General features: G+C 44.0%; 1 protein-coding gene across 13 annotated transcripts in view; it reads left to right on the top strand.

The window, feature by feature from the left end:
• LOC102097274 (netrin receptor DCC) overlaps positions 1 to 19,311 on the top strand; it is a 412,480-nt gene that overhangs the window by 331,898 nt on the left and 61,271 nt on the right. For all 13 annotated transcript variants that reach the window (XM_065044619.1, XM_065044617.1, XM_065044616.1 and 10 more), the window contains 2 exons: positions 14,449 to 14,590; positions 17,120 to 17,230. In XM_065044619.1, coding sequence (XP_064900691.1) covers positions 14,449 to 14,590; positions 17,120 to 17,230 — 253 coding nt within the window. The remainder of the gene's footprint in view (positions 1 to 14,448; positions 14,591 to 17,119; positions 17,231 to 19,311) is intronic.

Raw genomic sequence — 19,311 nt, 5'->3', positions numbered from 1 at the left:
TGGACACGTAAGCGTCAGCAAAAGAAAGCGTGGATCTCTTGAGCTTGCGCAATACGAGCCTGGGTTGCGAAGTCTAGGTGGAGACTGGCCTGAAACAATGGGAGCGAGGGGGTGAAGAAGCATAAAAGGTGACTCCAGAATGGACACCATTGAAGATCTTCCCACCAGAGGATCCCGAACCACGACGGAGAACCGGCCGGACTCCACGGGACCGGAGACCAGAGGGACACCTTGGGAAATCAACTGGTGATAAACACAACCTCACTTCTCATCTTTACCTTTACTTTTCCCCATTTCTTTCCCATTTCTTTTCTTATTCTCTTATCGCGTGCCGCTTTACGGGCAAATTAATAAAGTAACACTGCTTGATTGAATTATAACCCCTTGGCATTTTGGTCACCTTAATTTTGCGCTCTGAGATCAAGGTAAAAGAACCATCACGAGTCCATCGCCAAAGGGACCGTGACAGCTGGCGATCCTCATCTCTTGCAAAAATGGAATGTTTTTGAGATGCCGTATGGACGTCGCGTGTGTCAGACTCAACGGATTCGTTGATCTGATTTTCCATTTCTTAAACTCCGGGGTGCTCATAGAAGCAGACAAAATGATTTTAGTGATCGGCGCTGCCGGGGAGCGACGGGTGGATGCGGAGACGTCGCGTGTCGTTAATGTCAACAGCTCGCGATGGGGAAGACAGTCAAAACGCATCTGTTACGACTTATTTTCCCTAAAGCTACTGGGTGTATTATACAAAGCAAATATCTGCGGTGGAAATCTGAGGCCCAGCAGAGCTGCATGCATTTTTTTATGCACCCTTATTGAAAAATAATGGGTGCATCTTGGAAAAAACAATCCAAGGAGCCATAGTAATTCCACGACTACAGGAATGTGGCTGGATCCACTTGAGTCGCAAAAATGAGCAAGGTGTTGGGGTCGGAAAGCTGCGGATTCACAAATTTAGTTGCAGATGAAGACACAGGGACCAAATCGCAGTCATTAGGCAACCAGCCAAGCTTCATTAGCGTCCAGGTTGGTGGGACTTGTTGGGAAGTTCCCATCCTAGGAGACAAATTTCTTCTCCAAGGTCTGAGGTGGCCTTGGATGTCTTCTCTACCCCATAATGTTTCCTCGGTGCCTGGCAATAGAAATGGCCAATACAAAATAAAACCACACAAGGCAAGATCAGAATCGAAAAGAAAACCATAAGAAATTCCAATTTCCTGGTTGGATTGACTTGTCCCATAGTTCTCTGAGTGGGCCCCTTGGGTGAGCGTTGCCTCAAGACGCTATTAAAGATGGTTGAAATATTGAAGCAATAACACGTGGTTGCAGTAAATAACCTATAGCTTACAGCGACCTACAAGCTGGCTGTGCTCAGATTGCAAATACCCTGGTTTAAATATACTCCTTTTGCTTTTTTAATAATTAAATGGGTATGGTTTGTATCCCCTCACGTTTTCTTGTGAGCCTGTGGGTTGACGGTGTAGCCACAGCACATGGTTACACATGGACAACCATTCGACGCGGTGGTTTTACTCATCAAAAAATGCCTGCAAAATAGCTCTTTGTTCATAGAGACTTTTTCCTTGCTGCTTTATCCATTGCTTTTTCTTTAATTCATAAACTAAACAAGTTTAGGAATGGTGCCGATTTGGCAAAATGCAGATTTATCACATAGAATTAAGGTGCTGAAATGCAGCTGAGAACGTGCCGAGTTCCTTCGTAGCTCTTCTCTTTGCTGGGCCCAACTCAAGTTGGGACATTTCTCTTGTATTTTGGGGTAATATTTGCCTTCGTGATGCAATATTGTTTGTTTCTATGTGTATTTGCACCTTCAGCCAGACACTGTGATGACTCCGTGTCTTATCTCGGTCAGTGGGGTCTTGTCCAAAGACTTTCAGGTATCTGATAACAAAGCAGAAAAGCAAGAGGTGAGTCCAAAATTGGGGCAAAGCCGTAAAAAAATGTAGATTAGTGCAATTCAATCTTCTGTACCCATAAAAGGGCTGGTCCTACAGTGGTGGCAACTTGAGTGATGGCCTCGGTTGCCCAATTTGTGTCATTTCTACCTTGGCTTTCCCTTGGATGGACGAATTGGGAGGACAGGGTGGACGTATCTCCTTGGTGACACCTCCAGCTCTTGCCGTCTCCTCCGTGCGTAGCATCACACCACCATTAATTCCGTATTGATTTGGCATTCCAGAAGATAACCAGGTGTTCTCTCGGCTCTCACAAGCTGCGTTGTGCATGTTTTATGTCTCTATTCCAGCCCAGTGGTTCGTCCGCCAGGTTTTGTGCCCGTGATTAAAAACTATCGCTCAGTTCTGCTGGTACAGTAGAAAACACCGCGTGAAATATTCTCTCATTTACCCTCGGCTGCTCGTGTAACTGGAACGAATGGTGCAGGTTCCCAGCTCGTCGCTGGGGTCAGTGCTGACCTGACTCAGCTCCTGCTATTAATTTAGGTGATATTATGATCCCACTGCCTTGGATTGCGGTGAAGGAGGCAGGTTACCCCTTAGTAATAAACTAATTGTCGTCTGGCTCTGGCCATAAGCTCTGTAATTCTTATTAGTGTTTCAGCGCAGACCAGAAGGCCAGAAATGAAACGATCACATCTTGCAATTGGACATTTCTCATACTCCAGCGACTGGAAAAGATCGGGCAGCGTCAGTAAAAACGTGGCCATGTCATTGTATCGTATTTTCGCTGTAGCATTTTAATTGCTAGTATGGCAGATAATTTTTGCCTTTAAACGAAGAAATTTGTAATCTGTAGTAGTGCAAAAAAATTAAGAATACACTTGGCAGGGCAGTATTTATTTGGCATTTTGGTGATGAAGTCAATGCGGCTGGAAGAACTTGTATCTGAGTTTAACCGAGTGCATCATAGACGGTTGTTCATGGTCGTGGTGAATCAGCCGATGATTTCTGGGTCAAGGTTTCCCCTACAAAACGATTGAAATGAGAGTTGAAAGGAGTCACCGTGTCCTCTGGTACCACCACTAATGCATCGCTGGTCCCAGCCGTCGATTTTATGGGTTGGTACCTCTCTCCCCCACATCCCCCATGTCACCGTAAAGCATTTAAGTGCCGGTGTTTTCCCGCCGCGGTTGCTGGGGGATTGTTGGAACGTCAGCGTGATACCTCCCGCTGGATATCGCTGTTTGTCTTTCCTGAAACACCCTCCATTTTCCCTCTCTTAATGTTACCCTGCTGCTTCTAGCGATGCCCCTGGGTACCATCACAAGTGATGCTCTGTCGTTGACATTTATAGTTTGTGTACACTTTATGCTCTTCTCTTCCCCCCCGTATTCGTGTGCTGAGTTCCCCGAGGGACAGATTTTCATTAAAATGGGCAAGGAAAGAGAGAAGTTACATTACTACACGCAATTACTGCGGTTGCTGTGATTATTACATGTGTTAATGCAATATATACGCACTCTGGTCGTGTACAAATACAGGCTCAAGACCTTGCATGACAAAACAATCTTTGCCTCCAAAATTAGAGCCTGAGGATTTTTTGGTAGTTCGGAATACCTTTCTGCACGGCTGCTGTGAAGGTATTTGCAAATTAGCACACATTTGGCTTCACTAATAATTATTGCTGTAGTCATTCTGTCTTCTGTTGAATTTCTGGCTTCCCAGCTTTTCCATATCTTGAATAATACACAATATTATACATTTTTCTTCTGTTCTAGAGCTCAGTAAAGAGCATCACCAGTGCTGGAACATGATGGTTGGTCAGGGAGTTGATTTTACTGATATCTCACAGAACACGTAGCGCTGTTGGAGCAGAACGGGCAGTCAAGTCCAGCTTGGGTTCAACAGGCGCGTTGAAGGGGAGCAGGGAAGAGCACACAATAGGCCACATGCAGCATTCTGGGGAAAGAAACCAAGATTTTGGTGCCTGAGGAGGTGGGTCAGAAGGGGATCTGTGCCTCTCGGGCACCAGGAGTTGAGGCCAAGTTGGTGAAGCCAAAGTTCCAAGAGGTTCTGCTCAAGGCGTCGGCCATGACCCAACCCAACGTTTGGCCTGACGATGCTGATGGAGGAGCCAAAACCAGGACAGGTAGCATCACTGGGATCTCTTGTTTCCAAAATCTGGTTTTAGCCAGGACTTCTGGCTTAGACCAAATCCTCCAGTTATGGGGAAGGAACCCCTGAAAACAGGTGATGTTGCCACAGGTGTCTTGCTTGCCAAATTGAGATATTGGCAATATTTCAAGAGTTGATGCTCTCACAGCACCTCTGTTAGAACCTTGAGGAGATTTGTTTCATTTGGAGAAGACTCCTTTGTGTTTCAGGCACAGAAATAATTGTTTCCGAGTGATGAAAAGGAGGTACCTGGAGCTCAGTTTCTCCTGTGAGAAGTATTATCACAGGCTTGTTGTTTTGGCTCCTGCTGTACCCATAAAACTGATTTCTTCTTCAACACAGGCAACTAAAATAAGATTATACCTAAAAGGTCTCTAAGGTAAATGTACCCAGAATAAGATTTATATTAAGAACCATCTGTAGCTTTCTTTGAGATGATTATTGGGGGAAAGCGAGAAACGAAACTCTTATTTCCTACTTGTTTAGATTTTGGAATGTATAGGCAAGATTCATAGAGTTCATTTGGAAAAGGAAAACGTGGTTTGTACTAAAAAGGAGAGAGGGATGGATGGACGGATGGTTGGATGGACGGATGGTTGGATGGACGGATGGATGGATGGTTGGATGGACGGATGGATGGATGGATGGATGGATGGATGGATGGTTGGATGGTTGGATGGATGGGTGGTTGGATGGACGGATGGACGGATGATGGTTGGATGGATGGATGGACGGATGATGGTTGGATGGATGGTTGGATGGATGGATGGTTGGATGGATGGACGGATGATGGATGGATGGATGGATGGATTCCCGTGCAGACAGTGATGCTGAAGCAGAGAGCTGCAAGCCTCAAGTATCCTACTTACTCCATCTCCAAATAAAAGTATTATAATATAATCTGTTGAAAGCATTAACCAGTGAAAACTCCTATTATTTGAGATCTTACAGGCCAATTCAACTGGCCCCAGTGTCTTCCAAACAAGTATCAGGAATGGGAGCAAAATTGCAGGTGTAGAAAAATTCAAGTTGTGGAGAGGCAAGAGAAGAGTGTTTAAGACATCGATAAAATGTAGTTTGGCTAAAGCGCATCTAATGTCTGCTTGAAAAGAGACATTTAAGGCATAAATAGATGAGCCAGGAAGGAAGACGTGGTGCTGCAGAATAGAAAGGAACTTAATTTTTGCTTTTCCTTCTTCTGTGAGATCTTATCCGTGCAAATTTCGTGTTTCGCTGGCAGCATTTATTTGATTTTTTTTTAATAAAACAAAAATCAGCTTACATCTTTTTTTGTATAAATAGAAAGAAATATAATTATTGGTGTAATAATACCGTACATGCCTCCAGTTATGGGGATGAGCTGCGGGTTTTTTCCTTCGTATCCAACTTTATTGTATTCATCCTATTTGGCAGTTGCTGAGGATTTTCCCTTACAAAACTTCCTCCTTGTTTTCTGTCAGAGGCATGAAAATAAGGGTTGTGGGTTTGGGATGGACCATTTGGTGGGTATATATATATAATTGTATATATACCCGCTACTTTCACAACGTTTTCTTCATCAGGAAATAGCTAAATGTAATATATAGTTAATTTCACTATATTTTCCCTCACTGCTGTTGTGAATAGGAGATAAAGCCGTTTAACCTGAATTACCAACCTTTGGCAAAGCTTTATCCTTCTGGTTCGTGCCCTGCGCTACATTGTCTCTTCTCATATGTGAAATTGCATTTTGAGCCCGGCCCAGGCATTTTACACACACAAATACAGCTGCAGATTTTGCAGTTTGGACCTTTCTGCACTGGAGATGGTTTTACCAGTTGATGAGGCTGTTAAATCTGGCTTTGTAAAGCCTTGGATTAAGCCCAACTACTGCCCGCTCCTGTTGGATCTTTATCTCTAGAGTATGAACAACTTCACCTGCACAAGACTGAGCTGGGCTTGAAATATGCAGGATTTTGGGGATAATGTTTTCTTTTGCCTGTTTGCAGTTAATTATCATCATCAGGTGGGAATTCACCCCGTTGTTAATGCAATGGGTTATTTTCTATAATCCATTTCTAAAGGCTGCTGTATTTATTACCCAGGTGAAGAATAATAACGGCGTGCTGGGCTTTGTAGGTCGCTGTATTTCCGAGGGCTTTGTTCGAGACGGTAGCTGTGATTATCTCTCATTTTTCTTGGCAACTCTATTGCGCCTTCCTTGATCGGTAACATTACGGCATTAAATTTTCTGCAAGGAAAACAAGGTTTTGACGCTGGGCGGCAGGGCTGGAATCAAGTTTGGGCAGTCGCTCATTCTGGCGACGTTGCACAAGTCGATCTTGCCCTTGAAAATAAGATCAAGCGGCCAAAATGTACCAAAATAAGCGGGTTTTGTGGGTTTGACTCAACAGAGCTGTCCCTTTTCCCAAGGTCAGGCATAACCAGATTGCTCCTTTATCCCATTCAGACAAGAATTAATCTTATAAACTCTATTACCCAAGGAATGGTTGGGATGAACCAAATCCCTTCTGGCCTGTGAATGAATGAATCTGGGCTCTGTTTCCAGGGAAATAACGACTGAAATAATGGCTCTTTGCTTTTGGGAGGGCTGGAGGGCGCAGCAATGCTGGGCACAAGCCTAAAAGCGAACTAAATAATCATGTTCATGCTCTTAAATCAAGATAATGAGGGCTGGCCCTCTCTAAAGCGCGGTTCTCTCATTTTGGGAAGCGTCCCCATTCATCCATGGCAGGACACCAAGACAGACGAGTCCTTCCGAAACATGGGGCAGACGTCAACAGTGCAGGGTGACTTGGGAAGTGTTGACCATGTTGGGTTGTCTCTGAACAAGAGTTAAATAAATACTCGGGGGTCGGAGTAGATGACCCCAAAGGTCCCTTCCAACCTACACCATTCCACGACATTTCTCTTGCTTTCCGTTCTCGTTTCGATATTAATTTCTCTTCCAACGCGGCTCAGATGCAATTCAGATTAACGGAGTGCCTGATTCTGACCATTCCACCTAAAGTTAAGCGTTTAATTTAATGATCTAAAGTGCAGCAGCCTAAATAAGCATTTAGCTTACAGGGAACTCAGGGTGGTTCAGGTAGACAAACCAACTACTGATGGTGCTTCAGCCACATGCGTCAATTAATTGGGGTGAACTCAGCCTTGATTTATAACAAACTTGGCCTTTGCGGCTCTAGTAGTGAACAACAGTTGAGCTTGGACTAGAGAAATAAACACGTTGAATAGGTCTTTAGGCCAAGACTTTCAGGCTAATTTGGGGGAGGGAGAAAAATTATACCCAATATATCCCCACAGCAGCTCTGATGCTGATTCAGAATGTCCAGCTGCACATCCCTAAAGCCCTAAAGAGAGCTAGAAAATAGAAAATGTATTTTCTATGTCTGCGTTGATGGTTTCTGGAGCCCCGCTGAATGTTACTGAATGTCCACAGGGAATGAAAAGTCTTTAATTAAACAGATCCTGGTGGGTGCAAAATTGAAAGGCCCGAATGACCCTCGTCATTAATCCTAAAAGTCAATATAATGTGTTGGGTTGGCTGGTGACTTGCAGTTATTTACCTTTCCCAGATGAATTGGGTGTCTGGGTCCCGTGATAATTGGAGGAACCTCCAGCGCTTCAGATTTTAAAGAAAAATATAATTAAACCAAAAAAATGTAGAGATAAAACCAGAAATCATTAGTGAATATGATGTATTTTCGCAGCTGGCTGGAGTTATTTAAAGCAACATGTGCTACCTGGACGACCTTTGTATTTATTTCATCCAGTGTTTTAGAGACTTGAAAAACCAAAAGCAGAAGGATAAGATAATGTTCAATCAGAATAAATTAATAAGATCAACCTGAGGGTACAAAACAAGGAAACAAAGTCATATTATATCTGCTATAGATAAATATGTCTCCAGTTTGAAAGCAGCAGGTGCAAAGTGAAGATGCAAGAGGTGAGAGCAAAAATCACAAGTTGCTTTTGATGAGTGTTTCTTTGAGTGTACAAGTCTACCTGTGGGTCTTCGCTCTTTGGTTCTGTTTTTAATTAACATTTATGATCACTATAACCGCTTGTTGGACGCCTAACGAAACCAGAACCTGCCCTCCTTGTTTCGCTTGAACTTCTCCCCATGATTTAATTGGAGATGAGGTTGGTACATTGGTATTTCAGGTCTTCTCATGGTCATCATTAAAACAAAGCACAATTGAGAAGAAGTCGCTCAGAATTTGAGCCCCATCTTCCTTGATGAACGGGTGCTTTTCTGAGAAATCTCCTCTGCTATCTGGAAGAAATCACTGCTGGTTGCCGTGAAAGTTTGCGATAATTTAATTGAGACCTCGTTTGTGAAATTTGTAATCCAGAATATTCCTCTTTGGACAGAAAGCTCGCCAACGCCGGCAACATCTGGCAGGTTTTCCCTTCCTTCCTTTCAATACCATCTTGTTTTTTTAATAGGATTATTCATCATTGTCTTCCGTCTCGGAGCAATTCAACAAAAGCTTTATATATCCAGATATAGAAAATATATATATATATGTTTGCTCGTGTTTCTGTCCAAATCCTTTCCCGGTCATCACGATGGGGTCCGGGGAGCCGTTCCAGCTCACGATGCTCAGTGAATGGCACCAGATGGTTCCTTTCTCTTCAGAAACTGCTCTATACCCAAAATAGAGCCTTTTCTCCTCCCCAATTCAGCCTTTAAATTGGAGTATTTATGCCAGAAAACTTATGGGTTTTTATATAAGAGACCCAACGAGATGCTCTCCAGATTAACGACATTCACGGGAAGCAGATACGCTTTACCGCAATAACCTTGGTGCCCGTTAAGACACCGTTGCAATTAGTATTTCGGTGGTATCGTTATGGAAATGTCTAATTTGCAAATAGGAGGATTGGTGGCTTTATAAAATCAACGGTACGGAGAATTAGCATCAAAATTAAGGCAGGTTTTGGTGGGCACGGGAGCTCCGTCAGGCTCCTAACACGATGATGGTTTTGGGTCATTTGTGCTCAAACCTTTCTCCAAAGTCCCCTGTTTTGGGGGGATCTCTGGGCAGCTCCTGATACCAGCACCTTAATATTATATAAAACCAAATATTTCTTACAAGATATTGTTCATATTTTGATTTTAATCTGAATTTGAACAGAAATTATTTGGGAATTATCATGCCCTTTGCTTTATAAACTCAACCACAAGGCTTCCAGGCAGCGTAATTGAAGTAATCAACATCAGTATCATCAGTAATTAAAGTGATCACCAACTACAGGTGCTGCTAAGTGCTAATCAATCAAGCTCATTTGCAATTGAAAACTTGCTTGAAGTATTGATAGTTGCTTTGATCCTTGGCCCCTTGGTTTTCCTATAGTGGACTGAAGCCCTTTACAGGTGATGGAGGGACATGAAATTCAGCTTTTCCTTGATGAAATTCAGCTTTTCCTTGATGAAATTCAGCTTTTCCATTACGAAATTCAGCCTTTTCTTGCCTGATTAATGTCAATTAAAAGGTACCATAGGGCAGATTTGCTTTATCAGCTGTTGAGCGACTCCCCGAGCAGATAAATGAAACTAATTGTGAGTAATTGTGTCGTTGACACAAAAATGGGTTAAAATGAAATGTATGGCTATGGAAATATATCACAGGTGGGTTTTACTGTTACGGGGTTTATTTCTTAATGGCAACTTTCTTGCTCAAGTTTGAATGAGAAATCAAAGCGTTGACGATTTTCATGAGTATGATGGAGAGCAAAGAGCATTTCAAGTCAGTGGTGCATTTGAGTTCCGTTAAAAGCTTTGTTTTCAAATATACAAAAAGAGCGTGAGTTTTAGTTGTATAATGAAGCGTCTAAAATGCCCTCAAGTATCTAAAATGTTTCTATAGTTGCAGAGAGAGAGAAAATTGTGATTTTTCATTATTTGGTTTGAAACCTCGTGATTTTCTGGTTGTTTTGCCATCATAACTAAGTATTTCCCTGAGGTTCCTGACTTTTCTAAGCCTTGTATTTGGTTGCGTTTCATCCTCTGCTCTTTTCAAGTTACACTGATTTTTGTATTTTCTCAAGCACTATATTACTCGTCTATACATATTTTATAAATAAGGTGTGATCTAGATGCTTAATCTATGATGCATACATGAATAATCATAATAATCTATGAATTCACAATAGATTCTCCCATTCTGGCTTTATTTCCCTTGCCTTGCGATGGTTCAGGCTTTTGACCCGAGTTAACCTGCGTTAACTCAAATATTCAGTATATAGTTCACCATCAGCTGGTAGATGGGAAGTTTTACCCCACAAAATTTCTTCCAGAAAGGTACAATTTCTAATGGTTTTTGATCCTGGGTGGTGCCTGTTGGACCTGTTAACGGTACCAGGAGCTTCGAGAGCCTTTTCCCATCATCCCATCCCATCCCGTCACCCCGCCCCATCACCCTGTCCCATCATCCCGTCATATCATGTCATCCCATCCCATCCCATCGTCCCATCCCGTCATCCCATTCCGTCATCCCATCATCATCCTGTCATCCCATCATATCATCTCATCCCATTCCATCGTCCCGTCCCATCATCCCATCATCTCATCATCTCATCTCATCCCATCCCGTCGTGCCATCATCCCATCCCATCCCATCGTGCCATCATCCGATCCCGTCGTCCCATCGTCATCCCGTCGTCCCATTGTCATCCCGTCGTCCCATCGTCATCCCGTCGTCCCATCATCCCATCCTGTCATCCCATCATATCATCTCATCCCATCCCATCGTCCCATCCCATCATCCCATCATCTCACCCCATCCCATCATCTCATCGCATCCCATCTTCCCATCCCTGTGCTTTTTGTCAGCTCACAGTGTTTTTACATGGATGTTATTCCCAGTTTGGCTTGTGTATCTAGCTGGTGGGATAATTGAATATCCATTGAAAAAAACAATCCACAGCATGGACTTGAAAAATGTGGAAGAGAAGCATATGTGCAACGTGCAACAGATAAACTTCATAAAGCAAGTATGTTCGTCTGCTGCTATAACTGAATCAGTGTTTGCAACTATCTGCTGATGAATATTTATGTCCAGAACATTATTGACGAAAATAAACTGACAAATGGTCTTTGCACATCCGGAAACTTGGATTTGATAAGATTCATGAGATTTCGGATGCTCCACGTTTCCAATCAGTGTAGAGAGAATATCGCAGCTCTTGCTCAGTCTGCTAAATAACCATGAAAATGGGAAAATGAAAATATCCTTTGGGTTTGGAAACTATGGGAAAGAGGTTAAAGCATCAGCTCGGGTTTGGTTGGATCTGTTGGGCCAACGTTTGTTCTCCTAGGAAAGGCTGACCAAATACAATTGAACTCGGAGGGATCACGCCAGTTTGGAATCTGTAAAGGGATAATTTGGTTTGGAATAATCTATAAAGGGATAATTTGGTTTGGAATAATCTATAAATGGATATTTTGTCTGGAATAATCTATAAAGGGATATGAGGGCAGCACTGGGTGTCCCAGCTCACACCAAGATGCTCTGGGTCATTTCCTAATGGTGCAAGGAAGGGACCACACATCCATTAACGAAAATTTCAACAAATGGAAGTGCCCAGCAACCTTTTAGGATACTTTTCCCCATTGTGTTCCCTCCATGACTAAAAGGTTCCTAAAATCCTCTTGCCGCTCACTTCATTTGATGGTTTCCTTAGGAATCCTGTAACAGAAAGGAAATGTTTTCTCTCAGGTAGTTGTTACCGCTGTCTCTGAAGCAGAAGAAAGGACAAGAAGTCAGAACCTCCGTCATTGATTTTCCGGGAGCAAAGGGTCACATGTTAAGTGCTATTGATAAAAAGCATCGTCGCGGTGTCCATGGAGACCAGGTCGAGGTGAAAGGGAACTGTTACCATCAGGCGGATCCGTACAGAACCTGCTTTTTCCTCTAATCATAAGCAAGATCTTATTTCTCCTACCAAACCCATTGGTCCTGTGCGAGCTGCCGTGCGGGGCGATGCAGCCGCTGATGACTTCAAGGCAGGAAAAGGGGGATTTGGGCTCTCATAAAAACTGCTCCGCGCTTGCAGGTGTCTGCACGGGCCACCCCGCGCTCACACAACCCAATCTTGAAATGGCTTCAAAGAGACTGGAGCCACTTCTTTTATTTTATATTTTAAACCATCTATAGATGCATTAAATTGTTGCCAACTGGCCCCATCGAGTGGTTGAACCATTTCTTGATAATTGCTCCATTTGCCAGAAACTTTGGATTTGAAATAGATGGACAAAATGGAGCCCATGGTTTGGAAACGATGGTGGACCAGCCAAAGATGCACTCAAAGTCCAGGTCATCAGAAGGTCTTCCAAATGATGGCATTTCTTTTAAGTATCACCATGGTTTCTATCAGGTGATTCAGTTCTAAATTTGCTATAAGCGACACCGTTGGTTAAAAGTTCTTAGAATTGTAGAATGTCCTGAGTCGAAAGGGACCCACAAGCATCATCATCCATATATAAAGGTTTCTTATCTCCACCCTCTCAAGATATACTCCAAGATTCAAGGGTGAATAATTTTATGGGCTCCTGTTTTCACCTTTCCATCCTCATTTTAGGCCAGTGACGCAGGATGGGGCCAACTGGGATTTCAGAAGAGTTTCTTATAGGTCTTGGAAGGTACAGGGGAATGATTGAGTTGTTCTTTCCTCCCCTTCTGTGAGGGGGAGGAATGATTGAGTTGTTCTTTCCTCCCCTTCTGTGAGCAAATCACTAAATGCTCTGTTTTCTTCTCTATTTGGGAAATGGGGAGGTCAAAGGGTCTTCTCATAGCTGGGTTGGAATATTTGCAGATGCCGAGGTCCCCACGACAAGAGTGTTGGAGATGGGAAGAGTCGGGACGGTCCCAATATCAATGAGTTACCTGTAGACCGATAACAGAAATATGTTTTAAAGCTGCTCTCTGGGTGTTTGTGTTCCCCCATAAACATTCTATATGTAGGCAATTTCCATATGCAAATGGCCCCGATCTCTTCTGAAAACAGTCGCTTTCCGGTTTGAAAAATGGGGTTTGTTCTGCCCCAGTGCAACAAACACAGCGTTATTTCACTCAGGAATGAAAACCCAAAGTATTGATTTTGAAATGTATGATAGATTGTAACAATAAATCACCGAGCAGTATATGTGCAAAATGGATTTTTTCTATTGCAATAATTAATTTGATATGTGCTATAACGTATTTATGCAGGGCCTAAGCAACTCAATAACGGTGATAAATTGTATTTGGTCAAAAACTATCCACTGTGATGTGGTCCGGATTGTTTTAGCAGCGAAACGCTGCTGTACAATATCAGCTCTCTTATCAGTCCAGCCTAGTAAAGCTGGTGGGTTTTCCCGGACAAATAATAAAGAACAGAATGAACAGATGGATGGATGGACACGATACGCCGAGGAGGGATCAATACAGCTTTTGTGGTGGAAAGTCCCGCTCCATGTGTCTATTAAAGCCCTTTGAAGGAATTGTTGAGCACGCGGGCAAGGAGATCCCATTGATACCGTTGGCGTGGATTTCCTAAAGCCTTTTGATACGATGCCTCACAAAAGGCTCCTGAAGAAGTGAAGTCGCTGGCATGGAAGGATTTTTCCCTTTGTGATAAGCGACTGATGGATAGAGAACAAAGGATGGAAAGAGGTGTTGGCTTCTCTGGGCCGAGGAACGTTGGTGGTGGCGTCGCCATCTTCACGCAGGATGGAAAGCAAGGAAACAATTAGAAATTCAGTGTAGCAAGATCACTATAAATCCATACAACGCTGAGTGGCTGGGAGACCAAAGAGTAAATGAATTCTGTGTCCATGGACTTGAACAACAAGAGTCCTTCAGACCTTTCTCCAAGGATAGAGGTGGTAGAGATGGATGTTTGGCCTTGTCGGGAGCCACCAAGAAGGGACAATTTCAGTTTGGGCCATTAGGTTGAGCTAAGATCCCTCCTACAATCTAGCAAAGCAACACTGAGAAGAAATTAAGTGATTGGTTTTGGTTAATTGTGTCACTGCCCTCTCTGCGAAACGGCTCAACAAAGGTCTCCCATGTGTTGCGATGGGCAATGTTAATCCCCAAAAGCTTTGACTCTCTTGACGTTGATATAACGAGGGTGCAGCAACGTGTCCGTGAACGTCTGTAGAATTAAAATGGCACAAAATAGTTAGAACTGCTCGAGTTATTTGTATCTTATGGTCAACATGAGGCGACTTTGTTACGAGAAAAAAATAATAGCCTTTTTATTTTTCTTTTCTCTTTTTTTCCATTTGTTGTATGTGCCTTATTTCTATGATTTCGTTGTGAAAAAACAAAACCCAACAATAATATCTCTTCTTTTCCAGAGCATCAAAGTCAGCTGGTTGCCTCCACCACCAGGTACTCAAAATGGATTTATTACGGGCTATAAAATCCGACATCGCAAGACGACCCGCAGGGGTGAGATTGAAACACTGGAGCCAAACAACCTCTGGTACTTGTTCACAGGTCAGTGTTCGCGTGGTTTTGATGAATTAAATGCTTTGGGAATAAAATATACTTTTCAGTTGAGGGGAACATTGATTTCTTTGCTGGCAGGTAGCATTTATTGTGCTGTACAAAGATAGTCTTTATGGTGGGCGTTTTTTTAACCAATTTTTTCCTTAATTCTTTTATCATATGTTTGTCTCCCGCAACTTTATCATTAATGAACTTGAAGGTGCGTTTTTTTCAGTCCGATATCTTAAGCCTCAGGTGATGGTTTTTTTTAGAGCATTCGGTCAACATTTCTCGTAGGTGCCAAAATAGTAGTTTCCCATTTATTTTCCAAGATTTTCCGCGGAAAACGTCGCCTCGCAGAATAAAAAGCCCAACACTAGGTCACAGCAAAACTATAATTGCCATGGGTGAAAGCAGCCAGGTGATTATCGTTCAATGAAATATAACAAGGGCAAGTGTAGAGTCTTACATCTGGGTAGGAACAACCCCAGGTTACAGTATAATTTGGGGAATGAGCTGTTGGAGAGCAGTGAAAAGCGACCTGGGGGTCCTGGGGACAGCAGGGTGACCATGAGCCAGCACTGGGCCCTTGTGGCCAGGAAGCCAATGGTACCTGGGGTGGGTTAGAAGGGGGTGGTCAGTAGGTCCGAGAGGTTCTCCTGCCCCTCTGCTCTGCCCTGGGGAGACCACACCTGGAATCTTGTGTCCAGTTGTGGCCCCTCAGTTCCAGCAGGACAGGGAACTGCTGGAGAGAGTCCAGCGCAGCCACCAAGATGCTGGAGGGAGTGGAGCATCTCCCGTGTGAGGAAAGGCTGAGGGAGCTGGGGCTCTGGAGCTGGACAAGAGGACACTGAGGGGGGACTCATTCATGTTTACAGATATCTAAAGGGGGAGTGTCAGGAGGATGGAGCCAGGCTCTTCTGGGTGACAACCAGTGACAGGACAAAGGGCAATGGGTACAAACAGGAACACAAAAGGTTCCACTTAAATCTGAGAAGAAACTTGTTCCTGGTGAGGGTGGCAGAGCCTGGCCCAGGCTGCCCAGGGGGTTGTGGAGTCTCCTTCTGTGCAGACATTCCAACCCGCCTGGACACCTTCCTGTGTAACCTCATCTGGGTGTTCCTGCTCCATGCGGGGATTGCACTGCATGAGCTTTCCAGGTCCCTTCAATCCCTGACATTCTGGGATTCTGTGGTTCTGTGAATTCTGAGTTGTATATTTCAGGATAATCAATAGCGTTTAGCATTTGGGTGGAAAAAGCAGGATTTTCTATCAAAATGGAAGAAAAGCAAAAATAGATTATTTTTCTGAAGAAGACCGTAAACACCAGCTTGGTCATCTCATGTAGCATCTTGACCCAAGTTCCCATGGACAAGAAGTCCCTTCCTGTGAAGGCTACATAACTAATACACACAACTTGCGCAAGAAACAAAGACTTTCTGAGGGAAATTAGCACTTTAAGCATGTTAAACAAGTTGAAAAGGACCCATTTTTTGGCAGATAAAGCAGAAATAATGATGGAACCCGCTCAGGTGTTTGAGTTGAGTCCAAGTCCTCCGTAGCTCTGTCCCTGTGGACCCCATCCCATGGCAGCAGAGCAGGTGAACCTCTGTTGTGGCAGATGCCAACACCTTGAGCAAATTCCTTCTTAAACATGAATTATTTGGGGCTTGAAAAGCTGCAGGATGGTGGGGCGGTGGCTGCACATCCCCATCTCACCTCCACACAGCCCAAAATCACTGTTTTTTAGTATTATTTTTTAACAAAGCTTTGGAAAACGTGTTTTTGAAAGCAATTAAGACAAATATCCAAGTGTCGTTATTACTTTGTGCTTTGTGCTTGCGGGAGACCGAGCTATGAGGCTGCTCTAAATGGACATTTTAAATATTAACATGTAGGCACTATTCTGCAATTCTCTCCGGTCGGCAGGTGCTTTACGGGATAATAAGAACATCTGCAATAACGAAGGAATGTAGAGGTACAACGCAGGGTTCTAAATAGCCGCTATCAATTTTCGAGTGGGTTTCCGTCTCAGCTCAACGTTCCGCTGCTCGTTTTAATTATGACCGTTTTTCTCCAGAGAATGTTTGCAATTAAATGAAACATTATTATATGGTGGTCAGTATAGACTGAGCATAAAGATAAATTTATATCCCCACCTCGGGGGCTTGAAATCCTGCGGCACGTTTCGAGTGTAATTGTTTTCCGATGGCTTTGGCCACAGCGGGAAACGCCTGATTCCTGAATTCGTGCTTATTTCATCATATTGGTAAGACTTGCTGGTTTTTTTCCTGACCTGTGTGCTCTTTCATTAATTATGTGTGTATTTGATATTTATACATTCTTTTTATATATATGCATTAGCGAGTTGTGACAAATCCAACGGCGATTCCAATGGGATGAAGTTCAACAAGGCCAAGTGCCGGGTCCTGCACGTTGGCCACAACAACTCGGTGTTTCATTTGATGCAAACTCCGGGATTGTCGTTGGTTTTTTAATTTCCGTATGATTTTTATTTGCCTTTATTTTGTCCAACAGGGCTTGAGAAAGGAAGTCAATACAGTTTCCAAGTGGCGGCAATGACGGTGAACGGGACAGGACCCTCTTCGGACTGGTACACGGCGGAGACGCCCGAGAACGATCTCGACGGTAAATGCATCTTTTTCACCAAAAAAAGCTCTCGAGCATCATGGCCATAACATTGTAATATCATAAATGATAAATGTAATCAATCAACCAAACAACGGAAATGATGCCAACGGTCCTAACAAACCGCTAAGTAAATATTCCAATGGGTCAACTCGCGTTTCCCGACCTTTATTTGCAGGTGTTGGCGACGCAGCTGGATAATTGATGCGATGCAGATACCTGGAAAGCAGGGGGGGTGTAAATCAGGGAAGAAAAACACTGAAATGAAAGGGTTAGATAAAATGAGCGGAATATTTGAAGTAGCAGAGGAGTAAAAGGAGAGTAATGAAAAAGTCGGCCAAAAAACAATTAAGCAGAGTGTAAATCAAACGGAACAAAGGGCCCGACAGATGGAAGTCACGGCAAAACTAGAGACAATCCAGAAGCAGCAAATAGGCGGTGGAGAGGAGATGAAGAGCAAATGAAAGGCAACTGATGAAAATTGCTGATTTTTAAAGCAAACTCCATCACCTCAAAAGGATCAAAGGCGAAGCGGATGAAAGAATAAATAAATCATCGGTTTCAATGCAGCGTGGTACTTGACGTTGCTTTTCTTCTGCCCGGCCTGATTTCCTTATGATTTCAAAAATCCACCCTTGCCAATTGAAGAAGAGGAATTTCTACCTTTCCCTGTGTCCAAACGCATGATGAGATGGTTTTAATTACGCTTGGGCTAGACAGCAGTTTGCAAAACGATGTTGCGAAGGTGTAAATTTGCACAGGAAACACATTAAAAATAAGAAAGCGCCGCGTTGGAGCGCGTTTTGATTTGCATTTTGTGCACGCCGCGTTCCTTTGAAGTTTTGGTGCCCAAACACGTGTTTGCATGCAAAGATATTAATCACGTAATCGCAGGTGGGAGTAGGTGCATGCGAATAAATCCAAGCAAAGCCGTTTTGCTCGTGGTTTGTATTGACATGCGTTTGCGTTTGCAGCCGTGGCAGATTCTCCTCCAGCCTGATGCTGGGAATGCGAGTGTTACTCACTAAATACAAATGCCTTGATAAACCCTGGGGAAAAATCTATTTATTATTGGAGTTCTGTGATGACACCAAGTTGGGAGGGAGTGTGGAGCTGCTGGAAGGCAGGAGGGCTCTGCAGAGGGGTCTGGAGAGACTGGAAAAATGGGCCCATTCCAATGGGATGAAGTTCAACAAGGCCAAGTGGCGGGTGCTGCCCTTTGGCCACAACAACCCCTGCAGCGCTCCAGGCTGGGCACAGAGTGGCTGGAGAGCAGTCAGGCAGAAAGGGACCTGGGGGGACTCATGGACAGGAAGCTCAACAGGAGCCACCAGTGTGCCCAGGTGGCCAAGAAGGCCAATGGGATCCTGTCCTGGATCCAAACCAGTGTGGTCAGCAGGACAAGGGCAGTGATCCTTCCCCTGTGCTCTGCATTGGGGAGGCCACACCTGGAGTGTTGTGTTCAGTTCTGGGCCCCTCAGCTCAGGAAAGAGATTGAAGTGCTGGAGCGGGTGCAGAGAAGAGCAACAAGACTGGGGAAGGGACTTGAACACAAGCCCTATGGGGAGAGGCTGAGGGAGCTGGGCTTGTTTAGTCTGGAGAAGAGGAGGCTTAGAGCTGAGCTCAGCACTCTCTAGAACTACCTGAAGGGCAGTTCTAGCCAGGTGGGGCTTGGTCTCTTCTCCCAGGCAGTCAGCAATAGGACAAGGGGGCTTGGGCTTAAATTTAGGCTGGAGATGAGAAAGCAATTCTCTGCAGAGAGAGTGGTCAGGCATTGGAATGGCTGCCCAGGGAGGTGCTGGACTCACCGGCCCTGGAGGTTTTTAAACTGAGCTTGGCCGTGGCACTTAGTGCCATGATCTAGTCAATGGACTGGAGTTGGACCAAGGGTTGGACTTGATGACCTCTGAGGTCTCTTCCAACCCAGTCCATTCTGTGATTCTGTGCAGTCCTGCAAGCGCTGGAGCTGGAAAACAGGCTGGTACTGGCCATTCTCTCCCTGCTGCTGTGGATAATGCAGTTTATTTGCTTTCACTGGAAGGCATCAGCAACATGAAGATGAACAGTATCCTGGCGAACAG

The sequence above is a fragment of the Columba livia genome, chromosome W (assembly GCF_036013475.1).
Source record: "Columba livia isolate bColLiv1 breed racing homer chromosome W, bColLiv1.pat.W.v2, whole genome shotgun sequence".
Taxonomy (NCBI): domain Eukaryota; kingdom Metazoa; phylum Chordata; class Aves; order Columbiformes; family Columbidae; genus Columba; species Columba livia.
This window is presented reverse-complemented; position numbering and strand designations above follow the sequence as displayed.